The sequence below is a fragment of the Myotis brandtii genome, unplaced genomic scaffold, assembly GCF_000412655.1.
Source record: "Myotis brandtii unplaced genomic scaffold, ASM41265v1 scaffold165, whole genome shotgun sequence".
Taxonomy (NCBI): domain Eukaryota; kingdom Metazoa; phylum Chordata; class Mammalia; order Chiroptera; family Vespertilionidae; genus Myotis; species Myotis brandtii.
Window position 1 is genome coordinate 15,186,213 of NW_005356042.1, and position 19,221 is coordinate 15,205,433.

The 19,221-nt window shown below is 39.1% G+C and overlaps 1 protein-coding gene across 1 annotated transcript in view; it reads left to right on the forward strand.

Moving 5' to 3' along the window:
- Positions 1-19,221, forward strand: part of CFDP1 (craniofacial development protein 1) — a 99,425-nt gene that overhangs the window by 456 nt on the left and 79,748 nt on the right. The window contains exons 2-4 of the mRNA XM_005862610.2: positions 9,647-9,764; positions 11,157-11,376; positions 12,006-12,133. Coding sequence (XP_005862672.2) covers positions 9,647-9,764; positions 11,157-11,376; positions 12,006-12,133 — 466 coding nt within the window. The remainder of the gene's footprint in view (positions 1-9,646; positions 9,765-11,156; positions 11,377-12,005; positions 12,134-19,221) is intronic.

Consider the following 19,221-nt stretch of genomic DNA (forward strand, 5'->3'; position numbering starts at 1 on the left):
AAGGGCCCTGCCTCAGGGGGCGCTGGCGGGGTCCGCCGTCCCCTAGTCACGCCAGTGCTGAAATGGTCCGACCGTCTGAGCTTTGGAAGGTATTTTAGTCCGTCCCGAGGTTATGGCTAGCTAGCATCGCGTCCAAGATAGATCTGTCCGCTTTCTGCCCTCAGAAGGGGTCTGGTTGGTGGAAAGTTCACATGATGACGCTTTTTGCCTGTTTGCAACTTATATGCCCATTGCTCCCTTTTCAGAACTTTTTGTTGTTGTTAATTTTCACCTGAAAACATTTTTTCCATTGTTTTTCAGAGAGAGAGAGAGAGAGAGAGCAAGAGACACATATCGATTGGTTGCCTCCCCAAGCCCCGACGGGGCGGCGGCGGGGAGCGAATCCTGCCCTTGACCGGGAATGGAACCCGCGAAGCGTCCGTGTGCGGCCAACACTAACCACTGTGCACACCGGCCAGGGCCTCAGAACTCATTTTGTGTATTGTTTTGTGTAGGGACCTCCAACTGAGCGGGGCCAAAATAAATCGTCACCCAAACAAACTTACGTCGTCCGCCATCCTGCGCCTTCCCCGACTTTCCCATCTCATTAGAAGTATCCATACAATCGCTTTGGTAGAAAGCAGACAAAACCCCCGAGGAGTGGAGTCATCCTTGTTCCGCACTTTTGGTCCAACCTGTCAGTAAGTTCTGTTGTGTCTACGTGGAGAACACGTTTCTGACCACGCCCTTGCCAATCTCACTGCTACTGAGCTACGGGGATCCTTCATTGGGGATCCTTCATTAGGGCTCGTCATAGCTTCCCCACTGGTTTCCCGGATTCCAGTCTTGTCCACCAGCTTTGGTCTGACAGTAATGGCCAGAGTGATCATTGGAAGACTAGTTTTCATTTTAACCAAAAAGGCTTGTTTTGAAACCAAGCAGTTCCCATCATCCCTGTCAATCATCCCCAGTCTCATTCCTCCCACTCCCAGCGCAGACACCCCTCCACCTCAGGTCCTGAGCAACTCTCCAGTTTGCCATTGTTCTTATGTCCAATTTTGGTTAGATTAGTATTCAGTTTGTTGATATAAGAAATACCCAAACCTGTAGAGAATTTTTTATAAGAGTTTATTTGAGCCCCAGCTGGTTTGGCTCAGTGGATATAGCCTGGGCCTGGGGACTGAAGGGTCCCAGGTTCGATTCCGGTCAAGGGCACATGCCCAGGTTGCAGGCTCGATCCCCAGCAGGGGGTGTGCAGGAGGCAGCCAATCAATGATTCTCTCTCATCATTGAAGTTTCTGTCTCTCCCTCTCCCTTCCTCTCTGAAATCAATAAAAATATATTTTAAAAAAAGATTTTATTTGAGCCAAATAGATGATGTATGTCAGTTGGGTAGCAAAATCTCATATGTTCCAGAGAATAGCAGTTTGCAGTTTCTTTTATGCATTTAAAATTAAGGAGGGCCCGGCAGGGGTGGCTCAGTGGTTGAGCTTCGACCTATGAACCGGAAGGTCACTGTTCATTCGATTCCGGTCAAGGACATATGCCTGGGTTGCGGGCTCGATTTCCAGTGTGGGGCGTGCAGGAAGCAGCTGATCAATGACTCATCACTGATGTTTCTATCTCTCCCTCCCCTTTCCCCTCTGAAATCAATAAAAATATATTAAAAAAGATTAAGGAGGGATCCTAAGGAAGATTACTGAAAGTGGGGGAAGGCAAGGGGAGATTGGGGATTGGATTACAGGATAATTGAGGTTATGTGGCCCGATTTAGGAGGAAGGGTCTGAAAGGGGTTATTTCCAAGGGGGCATTTTGCTTAAGGCAAAATTAAGCCTATTTATTTATTTATTGTTTTTATTGATTTTTTTAAAGAGAGAGAAGCAGGAAGAGAGAGAGAGAAACATCATTGTGAGAGCAAAACATCAGTGGGCTGCCTCCTGCTCCCTACCAGGGATCAAGCCCCAAACCAGAGCATGTTCCCTGACTTGAATTCAGCAATCTTTTGGTGCACAGGACAACGCCCAACCAACTGAGCCAACTGGCCAGGGAAGGCAGTTCCATTTTTAATTTTTTTGAGGACCCTCCATACTGTTTTCCATAGCGGCTACACCAATCTGCATTCCCACCAACAAGGCAGGAGGGCTCCCTTTTCTCCACTTCCTCACAAACACTTATTGTTTGTAGATTTATTGATGATAGCCATCTGGCAGGTATAAGGAGATAGCTCATTGTGGTTTTAATTTGCATTTCTCTGATGATTAATGATGTTGAGCATCTTTTCATATGTCTGTTGGCCATCTTATGTCCTCTTTGGAGAAGTGTTTATTTAGGTCCTCTGCCCATTTTTTAAATTGGATTATTTGTGGTTTTAGTATTGAATTGTTTGAATTTTTAAAAAAATATATAGTTTATTGATTTTTTACAGAGAGGAAGGGAGAGGGATAGACAGTTAGAAACATCAATGAGAGAGAAACATCAATCAGCTGCCTCCTGCACACTCCCCACTGGGTACGTGCCCACAACCAAGGGCAGAATCGAACGTGGGACCCTTGAGTCCGAAGGCCGATGCTCTATCCCCTGAGCCAAACTGGCTAGGGCATGAATTGTTTGAATTTTTATTGATTTCAGAGAGGAAGGGAAAGGGAGAGAGAGATAGAAACATCAATGATGAGAGAGAATTATTGATAGGCTGCCTCCTGCACGTCCCCCACTGGGGGTGAGTGGGGAGTGGATCAAACCCGCAACCCGGGCATGTGCCCTTGACTGGAATTGAACCTGGGACTCTTCATTCCACAGGCTGACGCTCTATCCACTAAGCCAAACCACCTAGGGCTGTGGTCGACAAACTGCGGCTCGTGAGCCACATGTGGCTCTTTGGCCCCTTGAGTGTGATTCTTCCACAAAATACCATGTGTGGGCGCGCACGTACAGTGCAATTGAAACTTCGTGGCCATGCGCAGAAGTCGGTATTTTGTGGAAGAGCCACACTCAAGGGGCCAAAGAGCCACATGTGGCTCTTGAGCCGCAGTTTGCCGGCCACTGACTTAGGGCAATAATACTTACATTTAAAAAAATTGTAACTTACATACAGTAACATTCACTCTTTTTGGTGTACTGCTCTATGAGTTTCTATAAATGCTTAGAATTGTGTAACTACCACCAAAATCAACAAGTCCAAGGCTTATTCCCCCGCCCCCCCCACCATGGATCATGTCTGTGAGTAGAAACAGTTTTATTTCTTCCTTTCCCTAGATATATCTTTAATTTCTTTTGCTTGCCTTATTGTACTTGATATGACTTCCAGTATGATGTTGAATAATAATGATGATAGTCACCATCCTTGCCTTGAAAGAATCAGAGTGAAATGTTAGCTATAGATTTTTCACAGTTGACTTTTATGTGTGTGTGTTTGTTTTAAGCATTTTACATTGACTAACTAAATCACATAATACCACTTTACAGATAAAGGAACTGAGGCCCCCAAAGTGACCCAACTAAATAGTAGCTAAGCTGGGATTTGAATGCTGGTATTCTGCATATACTGCCTCTCACAGATGCTCTTTATCAGGTTAAAGTTCCCTCTATTCCTAATTTGCTGAGAGATGAACTTTGTCAAATGCCTTTCCTCTATGTATTGATTATGTGTTTTTCTTCTGTTGTCTGTTAATGTGGTGAATTAGTGATTGATTAAAATTTTTTTTACCTTTTTAATGAATTTATTGGGGTGACACTGGTTAACAAAATTATTCAGGTTTCAGATGCACAATTTTACAACACATCTTCTGTATTGTGTGTTCACTACCCCAAGTCAAATCTCAGTGCATCACCATTTATCCCCCATCCCTCCTCACCACACTGTTGTCTGTGCTCATGAGTTTTTTCTCTTTTTTTCCTTCTTTTTTGCTCAATCCCTCACACTTACCTCCAGCCCCCATTTGTCAGCCTGCTCTCTGTCTATGAATCTGTCTCCGTTTTGCTTGTTAATTGATTTTTAAATTTTGAACAGCCTTTTAATACTGAGATAAACTTATGTGGTCATAATATATTCTTTTTATACATTGCTGTTTGTTTTGGGCTTTATTATGTTAGATCAGTGATGGCGAACCTTTTGAGCTTGGCGTGTCAGCATTTTGAAAAACCCTAACTTAACTCTGGTGCCGTGTCACATATAGAAATTTTTTGATATTTGCAACCATAGTAAAACAAAGATTTATATTTTTGATATTTATTTTATATATTTAAATGCCATTTAACAAAGAAAAATCAACCAAAAAAATGAGTTCACGTGTGACCTCTGACATGCGTGTCATCACATGCCGCCCGCTGTGTTAGATGCTTTCTCAGATTTTCTGTGATTCTTAGTTGTTTGGCTCATATTTAAGCATGGAGGAATAAAAAGGTGATATAATCTCTGAGTCTTTGGACAATACAGTATTTTTCCTTTTTGTGCTTTATTGTTTATAGCAGGGGTCCTCAAACTACGGCCCGCGGGCCACATGCCGCCCGCCGAAAACATTTATCCGGCCCGCCGGGTGTTTTTGCCGCCGCTGTGTGCATAGGAATTTGTTCATAGTTTTTTTTTAAACTATAGTCCGGCCCTCCAACGGTCTGAGGGACAGTGAACTGGCCCCCTGTTTAAAAAGTTTGAGGACCCCTGGTTTATAGGGTTGTTATTCTGCTTCTTATTCCCTCCCCATCCCTCCAACCCTGACCCCATGGTAGCTGCATGGAATTTGATCTTGTTTTGTTTAATTTAAAATGTGTTTATCTCTTATCAGTCAGATTGAGCATCTTTTTACGTGTTTGAGAACCAGAGCCATGTGCATCTTCTTGCCTGAACCGTCTGCAATGCAACATTTGTCCATTTATATGATGAAAAGTAACTTTATATTATGAAAGCAGTTCACGGGCTTTGCAGAAAATTAGAAAATGCAGGCAATTAAACATTAAAAAAATAGAATCTTTACATTCTCACCACCCAGAGATTATCAGTTTTAATTCCTTAGTAAATATTCACTCTGATCTTTTTCTACACCCACAAATAGATATTTGTATTTTCATCAACCTGAAATTATACTTTTTCATGTTACTTTGTAACCTCCTCTTTCCAGTGAATGAATCTTTTCCTATCCATTTCTGTAAACTTTCAACTCATTTAATACACAGACCATATTCATATTTTCCCAGTTGACCCCAAAATAGCTATAGCTTGTCTGTCCAAATCACAGTTCAGTTCAGGACTATACATATCATGTAGTTGTTCCATCCCTGAAATCTGTTTAATCTAATAGAAGCTTTTGTCTAATGACATTGATTTGCCTAAGAGGATCAGGCCATGTGTCCTGCAGAATGTCTCACCTTCAGGATTTGTTGCTCCCTCATTGTATTATTTTAAGTTGTTCCTTTGTCCCTTGAATTTACCATACATTAGAAGTTAGATCTAAATGCTCAGTTGGTTTAAATAAAATATTTTTGGCTAGAATATATTATAGATGACTTGTGTGTAACACAATGCATAACATCAGAAGACACATTATACCTGGTTGATTCCCATAGTTGTGACTACTGAATCAAGATGATGAGAGTCTGATCCCTCTTTATGTAAACCTTCTTGGAACTGAAAGTATTCTCTGTGGCAGTTTACCTAATGGTTAAAACTTAAACTGTGTGTGGGTTTTTTGTTTTTTTTTTTTAACATTACTTGATAATTCTTGTCTAAATTACTACTATTATTAGAGAAGTGCTGTTTTTCTAATTCTATGGTGTTTTTTTTTTACATTTATTAATTGATGTTCTTCTGTAAAGTATATATAGCTTTTCCTCATCACTTGGGACAGGATAAATTTTTAATTCATTTTCCTTAATTGTCAATTTTCAACATGGGGAGTTACTTTATTATTTTTATTGATTGATTTTAGAAAGAGAGGAAGGGGGGGAGAGAGAGACCTCTCTTAATTGCCTCAAATTCCATGCAGCTACTATGGGGGTGGGGTTGGGGGTGGGAAGGGAATAAGAAGCAGAATAACAACCCTATCCTATATAATAAAAGCCTAATATGCAAGTCGACCGAACATCAGAATGACTGGTGGAACGACCGGTCGCTATGACGTGCACTGACCACCAGGGGGCAGATGCTCAATGCAGGAGCTGCCCCCAGCCTGCAGGCCCCAGGCCAGCCAAGGCGGGTGCCTAGGGACCCTACCCATGCATGAATTTTGTGCACTGGGCCTCTAGTAGACAATAAAGCACAAAAATGGACAAATATTGTCCAATTTTGCCGACTGGGGATCCAGCCTGCAACCTTTTGATTTGCAGGATGATGCTCCAACCAACTGAGCCACCCTGCCAGGGCAAAATGGGGAGTTATTTTAATAGTACCCTAAAATGGTACAAATTATTTTTAGTATTTTTGAATATCATAAAGGGCTCACAGATTTTAAAATTTTTTTATTGATTACAGAGAGGAAGAGAGATAGAAACATCAATGATGAGAGAGAATCATCGATCAGCTGCACGACCCCTACTGGGGATTGAGCCCACAACCCGGGCATGTGCCCCGGCTGGGAATCTAACTGTGACCTCCTGGTTCATAGGTCAACGCTCAACCACTGAACCACAAAGTCTGGGCAGGTTCACAGATTTTTATCATTACATGTGTTTTTTAAAAAATATATATTTTATTGATTTTTTACAGAGAGGAAGGGAGAGGGATAGAAAGTTAGAAACATCCATGAGAGAGAAACATCGATCAGCTGCCTCCTGCACACCTCCTACTGGGGATGTGCCCGCAACCAAGGTACATGCCCTTGACCGGAATCGAACCTGGGACTTTTCAGTCCACCGGCCGACGCTCTAGCCACTGAGCCAAACTGGTCAGGGCTCATTACATGTGTTTTAATATACCAACAGTTATTCCTTTTAATGCTCATGTTACCACTTTGGCCACTAGGACTTCTTTCAAGCTGGGTCTTAAAACCTTTTAAAGTGACCCATTCCTTGCTTTCTGGCACAGCAAAACGACCCAGTTTCACATTGTGCTTTCCTCTCTTAGACCTGAAATTAGCTCGTTTTTTTTTTTGTTGTTGTTGTTTTCAGGGAGCACTTTTGGTGATGAAACATATCAAAGAATGAGATCTGAACTTTAAAGAGATTATCATTGCTACTAGTATGATATTTTTTCTGTGCCATTTGAGTGAACAAACTAGAAAATATTTATCTTAAAATGAGAGTTCATATTGATACTTTAAATTCTGTTTTAACATTTGTGTTTTCTCTCTTAATTTCTTTGATTTTATAATTGTGTCATTTCTCTTATTCTCAGCATCTAGATTCCTAACGTGATTAACATAATTCATTACTTGCTTTCACCTAACATATAAAGGAAATAGTTTCACAATACCAACATTGATATAACTACAAGGAGGAGAACTTTTCGTCTTTACACTGCATCTTGCTAAGGATGCACAATCAAAATACTATGTTTCTAACTCCTTGGAATCCCTTTTTTGTGGGTTATGTTATTGTTTGGGCATATAGTTATATTTATTTACTTAAATTGTTCTTAAGAGAATGTTCAAAATTCTGTAGAAAGATAAACACGGAGAACTCTAGCTTCTGCCCCTGCCTACTGCACCCTGTTCTGTCCTAACCCATATAGATGGCTATTTTCATTCATTTTTTTGTTTATCCTTCTAGTGTTGCCTTTTGCAAATATAAACAAATACAATGCAGTTAAGTGCCCACCATTGTAGGTTCATGTCTTTTAAAAGTCCTTTGCTGTAGTGATTTTACTGGGGTGTCAGGAGGAATCAAAATTACATTTGTGTGTTCAGATTGCCATCTTAACCTGGTTAAGTGTTCCTCCTTCATGAAACACTTTTACCTATCACTTGGTGTCAAGATACCAAACTTGTTTCCATTTTAGAACCCTTATATTTACTGTTTCCTCAGCCTCAATTGTTCTCCAGATTATCACATGGCTGGCTTCTTTTCAGCATCTTACTTCTTCTCTTTTTCTAATCTCTGCTATCAGAGTTGTAGTTTTCAAGAGTTTTGTTTTAGTTTTTTGAAAAAAATATTTTTAAATCATTTTTATTTCATGGATGTCTCTTTGAGGATATTAATTATAAAGGCTTTTTTAAAAAAAAGAGTTGTAACTTTTGGGTGTTTTTCTTTTCTGTTTCTTTTGATTTTCTTTCTGCTTGTTTTCAGTATTGCCTTTCATATTGGAGGCCTCCCTGAAGTGGTTGGTTCATTGTGAGTGAGATATTTAAAAGCTGATTAGATGTAAGGAATATTCAAAACAGCACTATTTCTAAGGGTTTCAAACTGGAAACAACCTAAATGTCTATCAACAGAAGAATGGATAAATATGTTGTGGTCTAGTCATACAATGAAATACTATTTTGGAGTGAGAATGAATAAACTACGTCTACATGCAATAATAAGGGTGCCTGTCACAAACAGAATGTTGAGTGAAAGCAACCAGACACAAAAGAGTACATACTGTAGGCTTCTGTTTCTTTAATGCTCAAAAACACACCAAACTAATCTGAGGTATTGGAAGTCAGGATAGTGGTTGCCTTTGGGATGGGCCCAGTGACTAGTGACTGGAAGGGGACCCAAGGGGCCTTATGGAATTCTGATCATCATGTTCAGCTTCTTGAATTGGGTCCTGGTTCTATGTGTGTTCACTTCACATAATTTTATTGAAGTATACATTAGATTTGTGTGTTTTTTCATACATGTGTTATGCTTCAAATAAAAGTTTATATGAAGTGCCCTAGCCGCTTTGGTTCAGTGGATAGAGCATTGGCCTGCAGACCAGAGGGTCCCAGGTTCGATTCCTGTCAAGGGCACGTACCTCGGTTGCAGGCTCCTCCCAGCTCTGGCCCTGGTCCGGGTGCATGCATGAGGCAACCAATCGATGTGTTTCTCTCACATCGATGTTTCTCTTCGTCTTTCTCTCTCTCTTCCACTCTCTAAAAAGATCAGTGGAAAAATATCCTCTGGTGAGAATTAACAACAACAACAAAAAGTTTCTATGAAGTAAAAAAGCTAGTTGAATATCTATGTGAGCAGGATTTATTGACTGGTGCCCACAGTGTGGTCATTCTGGGCATCCAAGCAACACTCTTTCATTGGGGATGCCTGAATGTCAGTGTCTGAGGATGGGGAATAGATATGTTTGTTCTTTCTGCTATGTCTAACTGGAAGTCGTTAGACCTCTTTCTAAACCTTCGTTATTGACAAGACAAGGTATTACTTGCTCACTTTTGAAATGTATCCAAGATAAAGTGGGAACATCAGGTTCTTCTTTGAAAAGTACAGTAGGTAGAATTGGAATTTCTATTCATTCATTTATTCAGAAAAAAATCTATAAAGACAAAACAGGATCCATATCCTCATGGTGTGTAGAGTAGAGTAGAAATTGCAAACATTAAATCTAAGTGGGATGAGTTACGGAGGAAAATATATACTGCTGTGGAAGCGTAGAATCCGGGAACCTAGCCTAGTCTCCAGGGACAGGGACGCTTTCTCTAAGGAAGTAAATATTGTAGTTAGGTGAAGAATAGAGGGAAGTACTAAACTTTTTTCTTAATGCAAATGTCTCAACTTGATATGGAAACCTTTATTCCTGTCTGACCACTCTATTATGTGATTTCAGGTGGAGAGTATAGTGAAGATGATGTAAATGAATTAGTGAAGGAAGATGAAGTGGATGGTGAAGAGCAAACACAGAAAACCAAAGGGAAAAAAAGAAAGGCTCAGAGCATTCCTGCCAGGTAACGCTGCCCACAGGGCCCTTAGAAGTCAGGGCTAGTGTCACTACCATCCTGATTGCTGGGATTGGAGTTGCTGCTAGGGTTTCTTACCGTTGAAGGGAAACATTTGGTGACATTTCAGGATTAAAATTATTTTGAGTACTAATTTAAAAAATTTAATAGGTAATATGTACACAATTAAAATGAAAAACTTAGTTACTACCAAAATGTGTACCCCATTTCTAGCCCTTGTTGTGCCTCAGAAGAACTTTGCTACCAGAGATATTCTGTGCATGTGCAAGTGTGTATGTATATATTTCCTACTTTCTTTAAAAACAACAACAGCAAATGGCATACTCTGCTTATTGTTTCTTATTTTCATTATTTTACATCTTGAAGATGATACCATGGAAATATATCTAGCTATATTCTTTTCAGTGGCTGCATAATATTTCACTGTATGAATAGACCTTATTTTATTTAAGGATTCTCTTATTGAGACATATTTAATTTGTACCTCATCTTTACTACAACAAACAAGACTGCAGTGAATATTTTTTATATATATCTTCATGTAAATGTGGAAGTATACCTGTAAATCAGGTCTGTAGAAGTAGAATTGTTTAATCAAAGGTTATATGCAATAAAAAAATTATTTATAGATATTAGCAAATTACCTTCTATAGACCTGGTACTGAATTACACTCCCTCCAAAAATTATGAAAATTCTGTTGGGTTATTTAACTCACATAAGAGAATCTTCCATAGAAGTCTTTTATTCTCTTTGATTGGTGTTTCTGTCTCTCTGGCAAAAAGCAAATTGTAATTTATAAAAAGGGAAAAAGGAATTTTAGGTATTAAATTCACTTGAAGTTAAAATCAATTTACTTGCATAAGTTTTGGGTCCAGTTTCTTTGTCTTTGAAATTTTCTGTATTCCAGCTTTCATATCTTCAGAAAATGGGAAGAAATATGGATCCTGTCCCTAGGGAATTGTAGGAATAAACAGTGCAAATAAATTTGAGGCTCTCCTCAATAAAGCATATTCTCCAAATGTGTTGACTTCAAAAAGTCAAAAAAATCTGCTATATATATTCTTGGAACACTCTTGCTAGACAGATTGATTCTGTGAGGTGATTTGGGGTGTTTCTTGGTGAAAATAGCTGGTCCTGACTTAGAAGTAGAACACTGTATTTTGATTCCAAGTGTTTTAGAGGAAGCTAAGAGCTCAATTCTTTTTTTCTTCCACAAAATCTCAGTGTACCTCTTCTAAGCTTCCTCAGTGTGCATCTTAGTAGTCCTGGATTTAAAAGTTTTCTTGAGTTTGCAACATTATGTTTGGAATTGAGGAAGGGATAACTGAAATCATTTTGCATGTCTTCTCTTTCTTTTTCCTTGTAATGTTGGTGATTAGGAAGAGAAAACAAGGTGGCCTCTCATTAGAAGAAGAGGAAGAGGAGGATGTCAGTGGGGAATCTGGAGGAAGCAGCAATGAGGAGGAAGACACAGCTGCAGAGCAAGAAGGAGGCACCAGGTCCGAGGATGCAAGGAAAAAGAAGGAGGATGAACTGTGGGCCAGCTTCCTCAACGATGTGGGACCAAAATCAAAAGTGCCCTCGAGTCCACAAGTTAAAGTAAGTTGCTAGGTGAATGAGATGAAGTTTCTCCAGAAATACCCTAAATTGTCCAAATAGATTTTATTACATTTACAAACTGAGATTTGAATCTTCTAGCAGAAATCAGACTACATAGCCCTAACTGGTTTGGCTCAGTGGATAGAGTGCCGGCCTGCAGACTGAAGGGTCCCGGGTTCGATTCCCATCAAGGGCACATGCCCAGGTTGCGGGCTCGATCTCCAGTGGGGGACGTGTAGGAGGCAGCCAGTCAGTGATTGTCATCGTTGATATTTCTGTATCTCTTTCCCTCTTCCTTCCTCTCTGTATCCCCCAGTGTGCATCTTAATCAGTAGTCCTAGATTTAAAAGTTTTCTTGAGTTTGCAACATTATGTTGCAAAAATAAAAATAGATTTAAAAGAATAAAAAAAGAAAGACTACATAGATGCCTTTTGATAGTAACTCTATTAAGTGAAAAGTAAAGCATTCCCTCTGGTAGGAAAAATTAGCTTTTCCAATCAAATAAATTTTCAGTAGCTCTTTAACTGTTTAGAGATGAAACATTTATGAATAGCCATAAACAGCATGTTTGAATGGTTCGTTTATATTTAATTCTTATGTGAAACTGATTACATTTCTCTTTTCATAGAAAAGAGAAGAGACTGAAGAGACTAGTTCAAATAAACTGTTGGTCAAAGCCGAAGAGCTAGAGAAACCTAAAGAAACAGAAAAAGTTAAAATCACCAAGGTGTTTGATTTTGCTGGTGAAGAAGTCAGGTAAGATGACCTTCACAAACTTCCAAACTAGTTCTTTTAAAAATGAGCATCTTTCTAAATGGTGCTATGAGTCATCTGTCCTCATTCCACCCCATCATAATATTTTGGGAGAGTTATATTTGATCTCAGAGAAAACAGTGGTTCCATGAATTATCAGAGAATGTGAGAAAGGGCCTTTCACATATCAAAATCTAGTTTTGGAGTATTATGAAGTGGTTGGCTGAACAGAAACAGGAAAATGTATGAGTAAAGTATATGGTTCCACATTCTCATTGACATGTCTTGTGACTTCGGCTGTCATTTCTCCATTTATTACTTTACTTGACTATGAAGTATGAGCCCCAGTGAAGCCTCTGAAATCAGATAAGAATTAAAAGTGCCAGGAGAGAAATTTGGTTCCAATATTATTTCCTTACCTTAATATTACTATTACTATTATTATTATTGTTGTTGTTTTTTATTGATTTCAGAGAGGAAGGTAGAGGCAGAGATAGAAACATCAATGATAAAAGAAATTCATTGATTGGCTGCTTCCTGAATGCACCCTACTGGGGATCGAGCCCAAAACCTGGGCACGTGCCCTTAACCGGAATCGAACCGGGGCCCCTTTAGTCCACAGGCCGACACTCTATCCACTGAGCCAAACTGGCTAGGGCATTAATATTATTTTTTAAATTGATTCAGGAGGTTTGTTATTGTTACTGGTTTAGAAAAACAGTTAGGGACTTAATAACCTCCTGGCCATTCCAGGTAATAGCCACATGCTGAGAATTTCCTCTTTCCTACTTACTTAAACTTTATTATGTGAAAACAGCAGATCTGTACTTTAGAGCTAAATGAGAGTACATAAAGTGCCAATTAATAATTTTTAGGTAATCACATTTATTTTTTTGACAGTAATTAATTAGACCTGTATGCTCTTTGAAAAGATAATTTCCACTAAAATCGACATTCTTTTTTTTAATCCTCACCTGAGGACATGTTTTTATTGATTTTTAGAGAGAGATGAAGGGAGAGAGAGAAAAACATCGATGTGAGAGAGAAAAACATTAATTGGTTGCCTCCCATACGTGCCCAACCAAAAATGGAACCCACAACCTAGGCATATGCCCTGACTGGGAATCAAACCCGCAGCTTTTTGGTATATGGGATGACACTCCAAGTAACTGAGCCACCTGGGCAGGGCTAAAATAAATATTCTTAAAAATAATATCTAAGTTTCCAGCAATTATTTCATCCAGTGAAAATACATCTTGGAAAAAAGAATTCGGTAATATTAGTTTTATAAATGGTGTGGAGCAAAACTTCTTAATACTTAAAAAAAATTTTCTCCCCAACTTTTTCTTCTGAAAAATTTCACTTAAAGTTTTAAATTAAATAAAATAGCTTATTTTTTTCATGTTAATGTATCTAATCTGAGTTGGGTTGATGACAATACTACTCCTGGAGGATAATGTATATGTAAATTATTTCTGTGTTGTTTTCTTTTTTTAAAAAGATAATATTCATCATAAAGAAATTAATCTCAGCCCTAGCTGGTTTGGCTCAGTGGATAGAGTGTCGGCATGTGGACTGAAGGGTCCCAGGTTCAATTTCGGTCAAAGGCACAGGCCCTGGTCGCAGGCTTGATCCCCAGTAGCGGCGTTCAGGAAGCAGCCAATCAATACATTCTCTCATCATTGATGTTTCTATCTCTCTATCCCTCTCCCTTTCGCTCTGAAATCAATAAAAATATGTTTTTAAAAAAGAAATTAATCTCAGATATTCCCATGAGAATAGAAGTTTAGATTTTAAAGCCATTTCACTAAGTTCAAGATTTTCATTTTTACTTTTGTTTGAAATGAAGCCAGTGATACTGTATTTTCAGAGTTCATCTTTAGTACTTTATCAGTATCCTGCCCATATCAATAGTTTATTCTGTCAAATTATAATTAAACTAGAGGCCTGATGCACGAAATTCGTGCAAGGGACTCGGCCCTCACAGCCCAGGCAGCTTGCCTCAGCCCTCGCAGCCCCGGCTTCGTCCAGGACGTCCGGAGGTCGTTTGGCCATCTGGTTAATTAGCATATTACACTTTTATTATAGACTAGAGGCCTAGTGCATGAAAATTCATGCACTGGATGTGGAGGGGGGGGGACCCTCAGCCCGGCCTGCCCCCTCTCACAGTCCAGGAGCCCTCAGGGGCGGGAGTCAACCCAGCGATCAGGGGAAGGTGACGCCCCATCACACCTCTGCTGCTACCACTGCCAGCAGCGCAAGCCTTGACCGGCCCTGGGCAGCTGGGCAGCTGCCATCCGAGGCTTGCCTGTGCCTCGGGCTGAGGGGACTGAGGGACTCCGGAGGCAGGCGCACCTGCCGCCCCGGTGGGGCAGAGGGGACTGGGCACCACCATCTTGTGACTGTGGGTGCCACCATCTTTGAGGGTGTGGCAGTCAATTAGCATATTCCCTCCTTATTGGCTGTGGATGCCGCCATCTTTGAGGGTGGGGCAGTCAGTTAGCATATTCCCTCTTTATTGGCTGTGGGTGCCGCCATCTTTGAGGGCAGAAAAGTCAATTAACATATTCCCTCTTTATTTTTTTTTTTAAAATTAAATCTTTATTGTTCTGATTATTACATTTGTTCCTCTTTTTTCCCCCCATAACTCCCCTCCTTCCAGCTCCCACCCCACCCTCCGCCCTCACTCCCCACCCACTGTCCTCATCCATAGGTGCACGATTTTTGTCCAGTCTCTTCCCGCATCTCCCATTCCCCTTTCCCCCCCAAGAATAGTCAGTCCATTCCCTTTCTATGTCCCTGATTCATTATAATCACCAGTTCATTCTGTACATCAGATTATTTATTCACTTGGTTCTTAGATTCACTTGTTGATAGATGCATGTTTGTTGTTCATAATTTGTATCTTTACCTTTTTCTTCTTCTTCCTCTTCTTAAAGGATACCTTTCAGCATTTCGTATAATACTGGTTTGGTGGTGATGAACTCCTTTAGCTTTTCCTTATCTGTGAAGCTCTTTATCTGACCTTCAATTCTGAATGATAGCTTTGCTGGATAAAGTATTCTTGGTTGTAGGTTCTTGGTATTCATCACTTTGAATATTTCTTGCCACTCCCTTCTGGCCTGCAAAGTTTCTGTTGAGAAATCAGCTGACAGTCGTATGGGTACTCCCTTGTAGGTAACTGATTTTCTTTCTCTTGCTGCTTTTAGGATTCTCTCTTTGTCTTTTGCTCTTGGCATTTTAATTATGATGTGTCTTGGTGTGGTCCTCTTTGGATTCCTTTTGTTTGGGGTTCTCTGCGCTTCCTGGACTTGTAAGTCTATTTCTTTCACCAGGTGGGGGAAGTTTTCTGTCATTATTTCTTCAAATAGGTTTTCAATATCTTGCTCTCTCTCATCTTCTGGTACCCCTATAATTCTGATGTTGGTACGTTTGAAGCTGTCCCAGAGGCTCCTTACACTATCTTCGTATTTTTGGGTTCTTTTTTCATTTTGCTTTTCCGGTTGGGTGTTTCTCGCTTCTTCGCATTAGATAGGATTTAAGTTATACTTCTGGATGCATGAATTCTTGTGTGTGGGTTTTATTTTGATAGAAAATACAGTTCTAAACCTTCTATAAAATTGTTAATCTATAGTAACTCTGTTCTTCCAGGCATCTTAATTTTCATTGTTTACCCTTATATTTTATTTGCTACTGAAAAACATGTTGAAATGTCCTTGCATGGGAGTACTAAGATTATTAAACATACCAAAGATATCATAGAAATAAGCAAGTTTTACTGTCTAGTTGAGATCTTTAAAATTGGGAAGCAATGATTATTTTTTCTTTTGGAAAAACTGTTTATTTCCTAGTTCATCATTCTCAGCAGCATTTTTCTCTTCCATAACCATTGTATTTTAGCATGCAGTATAGCATATACACATTTATGATCTGCTTTCAGTTTATCACATATAGAGTCATTTAAAATTTTAAGGCATTAACCTTAGATAATTCATAATCTTTACTACTGTAGCAAGATTTTTTTGGAGCAAGACTTTTATCCGTGACGGAAGCAGTGTTTTAATGTACATTCTAGCACAAGCTTCTCAATCTAAATTGTTTTTCCATCTTGCCAGCTGTGTCTTTGGAATATACTCTTCCAAACACTTTATACTTCAAATCACATTTGTTGACAATATGACCCTAGTTTTATCATACAGATTAGTGTCCAGTATGTTTGTCAGCAAGAAACTGATAAAGGAATCCTTTATATCACCCTTACGTTTAAATCACAAACATACCATGATAATTTTCATGTTTGAAGTAATCTGGCATTCTTCAAATTGCATTGAAAAATCACTTTGCTAACTTTATTTTAGTTTTCACTACCATAAGCCAGAGCCTGAACTACTTCAAGCTTTGGTGTCATTGGAAAGTTGTACCTGAATTACTTTCTTTGTCACAGATTTCCAAGCAAACATCTTTGATATAGTCTTTTACTAGTGTCTTGGTAATGTTTTTTAGTTAGCAACCAAATGTGCTCCTTTCTCAGAAAGCCGCAATTCACTAATGTTAATGTATGGAATTTTGCATCTGTTTTTATTGGCTTTTTAGTTTAGTGCTCTTTCTTTCGAAAAATTCTTTTGAGTTGAACTTATTTCTTTATGTTTTGTATGTAAATGCTGCATTAGCCAAAACATCACTGCAAAGAACTCACTTTGGTTTTAGTACTGCATGATCAATGTGGCTCAGTGGTTGAGCATTGACCCATGAACCAGGTCACGGCACATGCCAGGGTTGCAGGCTTGATCCCCAGTAGGGGGAGTGCAGGAGATAGCCGATCAATGATTCTCTCTCATCATTGATGTTTCTGTATCTCTCTCCCTCTTTCTACTCTCTGAAATCAATAAAAATACATTAAAAAAATAAGAGGACTCATAGAACAAAAACAGTGTGAACTTGGTTGTCCTTCCTTTCTTTGGAATTATTTCCATTATCGTCTTATGGTTTATTACTATTGCTGCATTCAGAAAAGATGTGGGATGTGGAGAAAAGGGAATCCTAGTACACTGCTGGTGGGATTGCAGACTGGGGCAGCCATTACGGGAAATAGTATGGAGGTTCCTAAAAAAATTAAATATGGAACTGCCATTTGACCCAGTGATCCCACTTCTAGGAATATATCCTAAGACACGGGTCCTCAAACTACAGCCCGCGGGCCACATGCAAATACAAATATTGTATTTGTTCCCATTTTGTTTTTTTACTTCAAAATAAGATATGTGCAGTGTGCATAGGAATTTGTTCATAGTTTTTTTTTAAACTATAGTCTGGCCCTCCAACGGTCTGAGGGACAGTGAACTGGCCCCCTGTTTAAAAAGTTTGAGGACCCCTGTCCTAAGAAATTCAAAATACCAATCAGAAAGAATGTATGCATCCCTATGTTATAGCAGCACAATTTACAACAGCTAAGATCGAGAAACAGCCCAAGTGCCCATCAGCAGATGAGTGGATAAAAAAGCAGTGGTACATTTACACCATGGAATACTATGCAGCAGTAAAAAAAAAAAAAAAAAAAAAGATCTCTTACCCTTTGAGATAGCATGGAGGGACCTGGAGAGTATTATGCTAACCGAAATAAGTCAGTCAGAGAAAGACAAGTATCACATAATCTCACTTATATGTGAAATCTAATGAACAAAATAAACTGATGAATAAAATAGATCCAGAGACATAGCAGCATAGAACAGACTGCAGAATCTCAGAGGAAAGGAGGGGGAAGGTGGGTGGGTGGGAAGAGTTCAACTAAAGAACTTGTATGCATATATGCATAACCCGTGGACACAGACAATAGGGTAGTGAAGGCCTGGGGTTGGGGGTGGGGGCAGGCTGGAAGGTGTTAATGGGGGGAAAAGGGAGACATGTAATACTTTCAACAATAAAGATTTAATTTACAAAAGAAAAAAGAAAAGATGTGTTTTCTTCACAAAAACAGTGAGGCTGCCTGACCGGTGTGGCTCAGTAGTTGAGCATTGTCTTTTGAACCAGGAGGTCACAGTTCTATTCCTGGTCAGAGCACATGCCTGATTTGTGGTCTGGATCCCCCAATAGGGGGAGTGCAGGAGGCAGCCAATCGATGATTCTCTCTCATTATTGATATTTCTATCTCTCCCTCTGTGAAATCAATAAAAATATATTTAAAAATATGTATAATGTATAAAAATAAATGCTTATAATTCCACTTCTGAGTATTCAAAGAAATCCAAAACACTAATTTGGAAAAGATATATGCATTCCTAAGTTCACTGAAGCATTACTTACAGTAGCTCAGACATGGAAGCAGCCTACATGTCCATCAATATATGGATAAAGATGAAGTGGTACAGATATATAATGGAATATTACTTTGCCATAAAAAAGAATGAAATCTTACCATTTGGGACAAGATGGATGGGCCTAGTGTATTATGCTAAATGAATAAGTCAGACAGACAGACAAATACCATATTATTTACATGTGGAAATCTAAAGAAGAAAATAAATGAACAAACAAAAATAGACTTATACAGAGAACAAATTGATGGTTGCCAGATGGGAGAGGGGTTGGGTTCTAGGTGAAAAAAGTTAAGGAATTGAGTACAAATTGGCAGTTACAAAATAGTCACGGGGGTGTAAAGTACAGTTTAGGGAATATTATATAGTCAGTAATATTGTAATACTTATGTATGGTATCAGATGGATACAAGACTTATCAGGGGGATCACTTTGTAAGTTAAATGTCTAACCACTATGCTGTACACCTGAAACTAATATAATATTCTATGTCAACTGTAATAAAAAAATAAGACAATTATAATTTTAAAAATCAGTGCTTTCATTTTATCACATTTTTGGGTTTTATCACCTAAACACATTCTAATGTGGTCTTTCTGCACATGACTAATACACTATCACATGTGACCACCTTGCAATTTTGACAGTACCTGAATTGATCTATATTCTGTTTAATGCAGTGAGTGCACTGATCATATCTTGAATATTACGACATTGTCAAATTGCAAACAAGTTTCTAAATACTGTTCTGTACCTACCTTGTTTTGGGCCAATAACAGA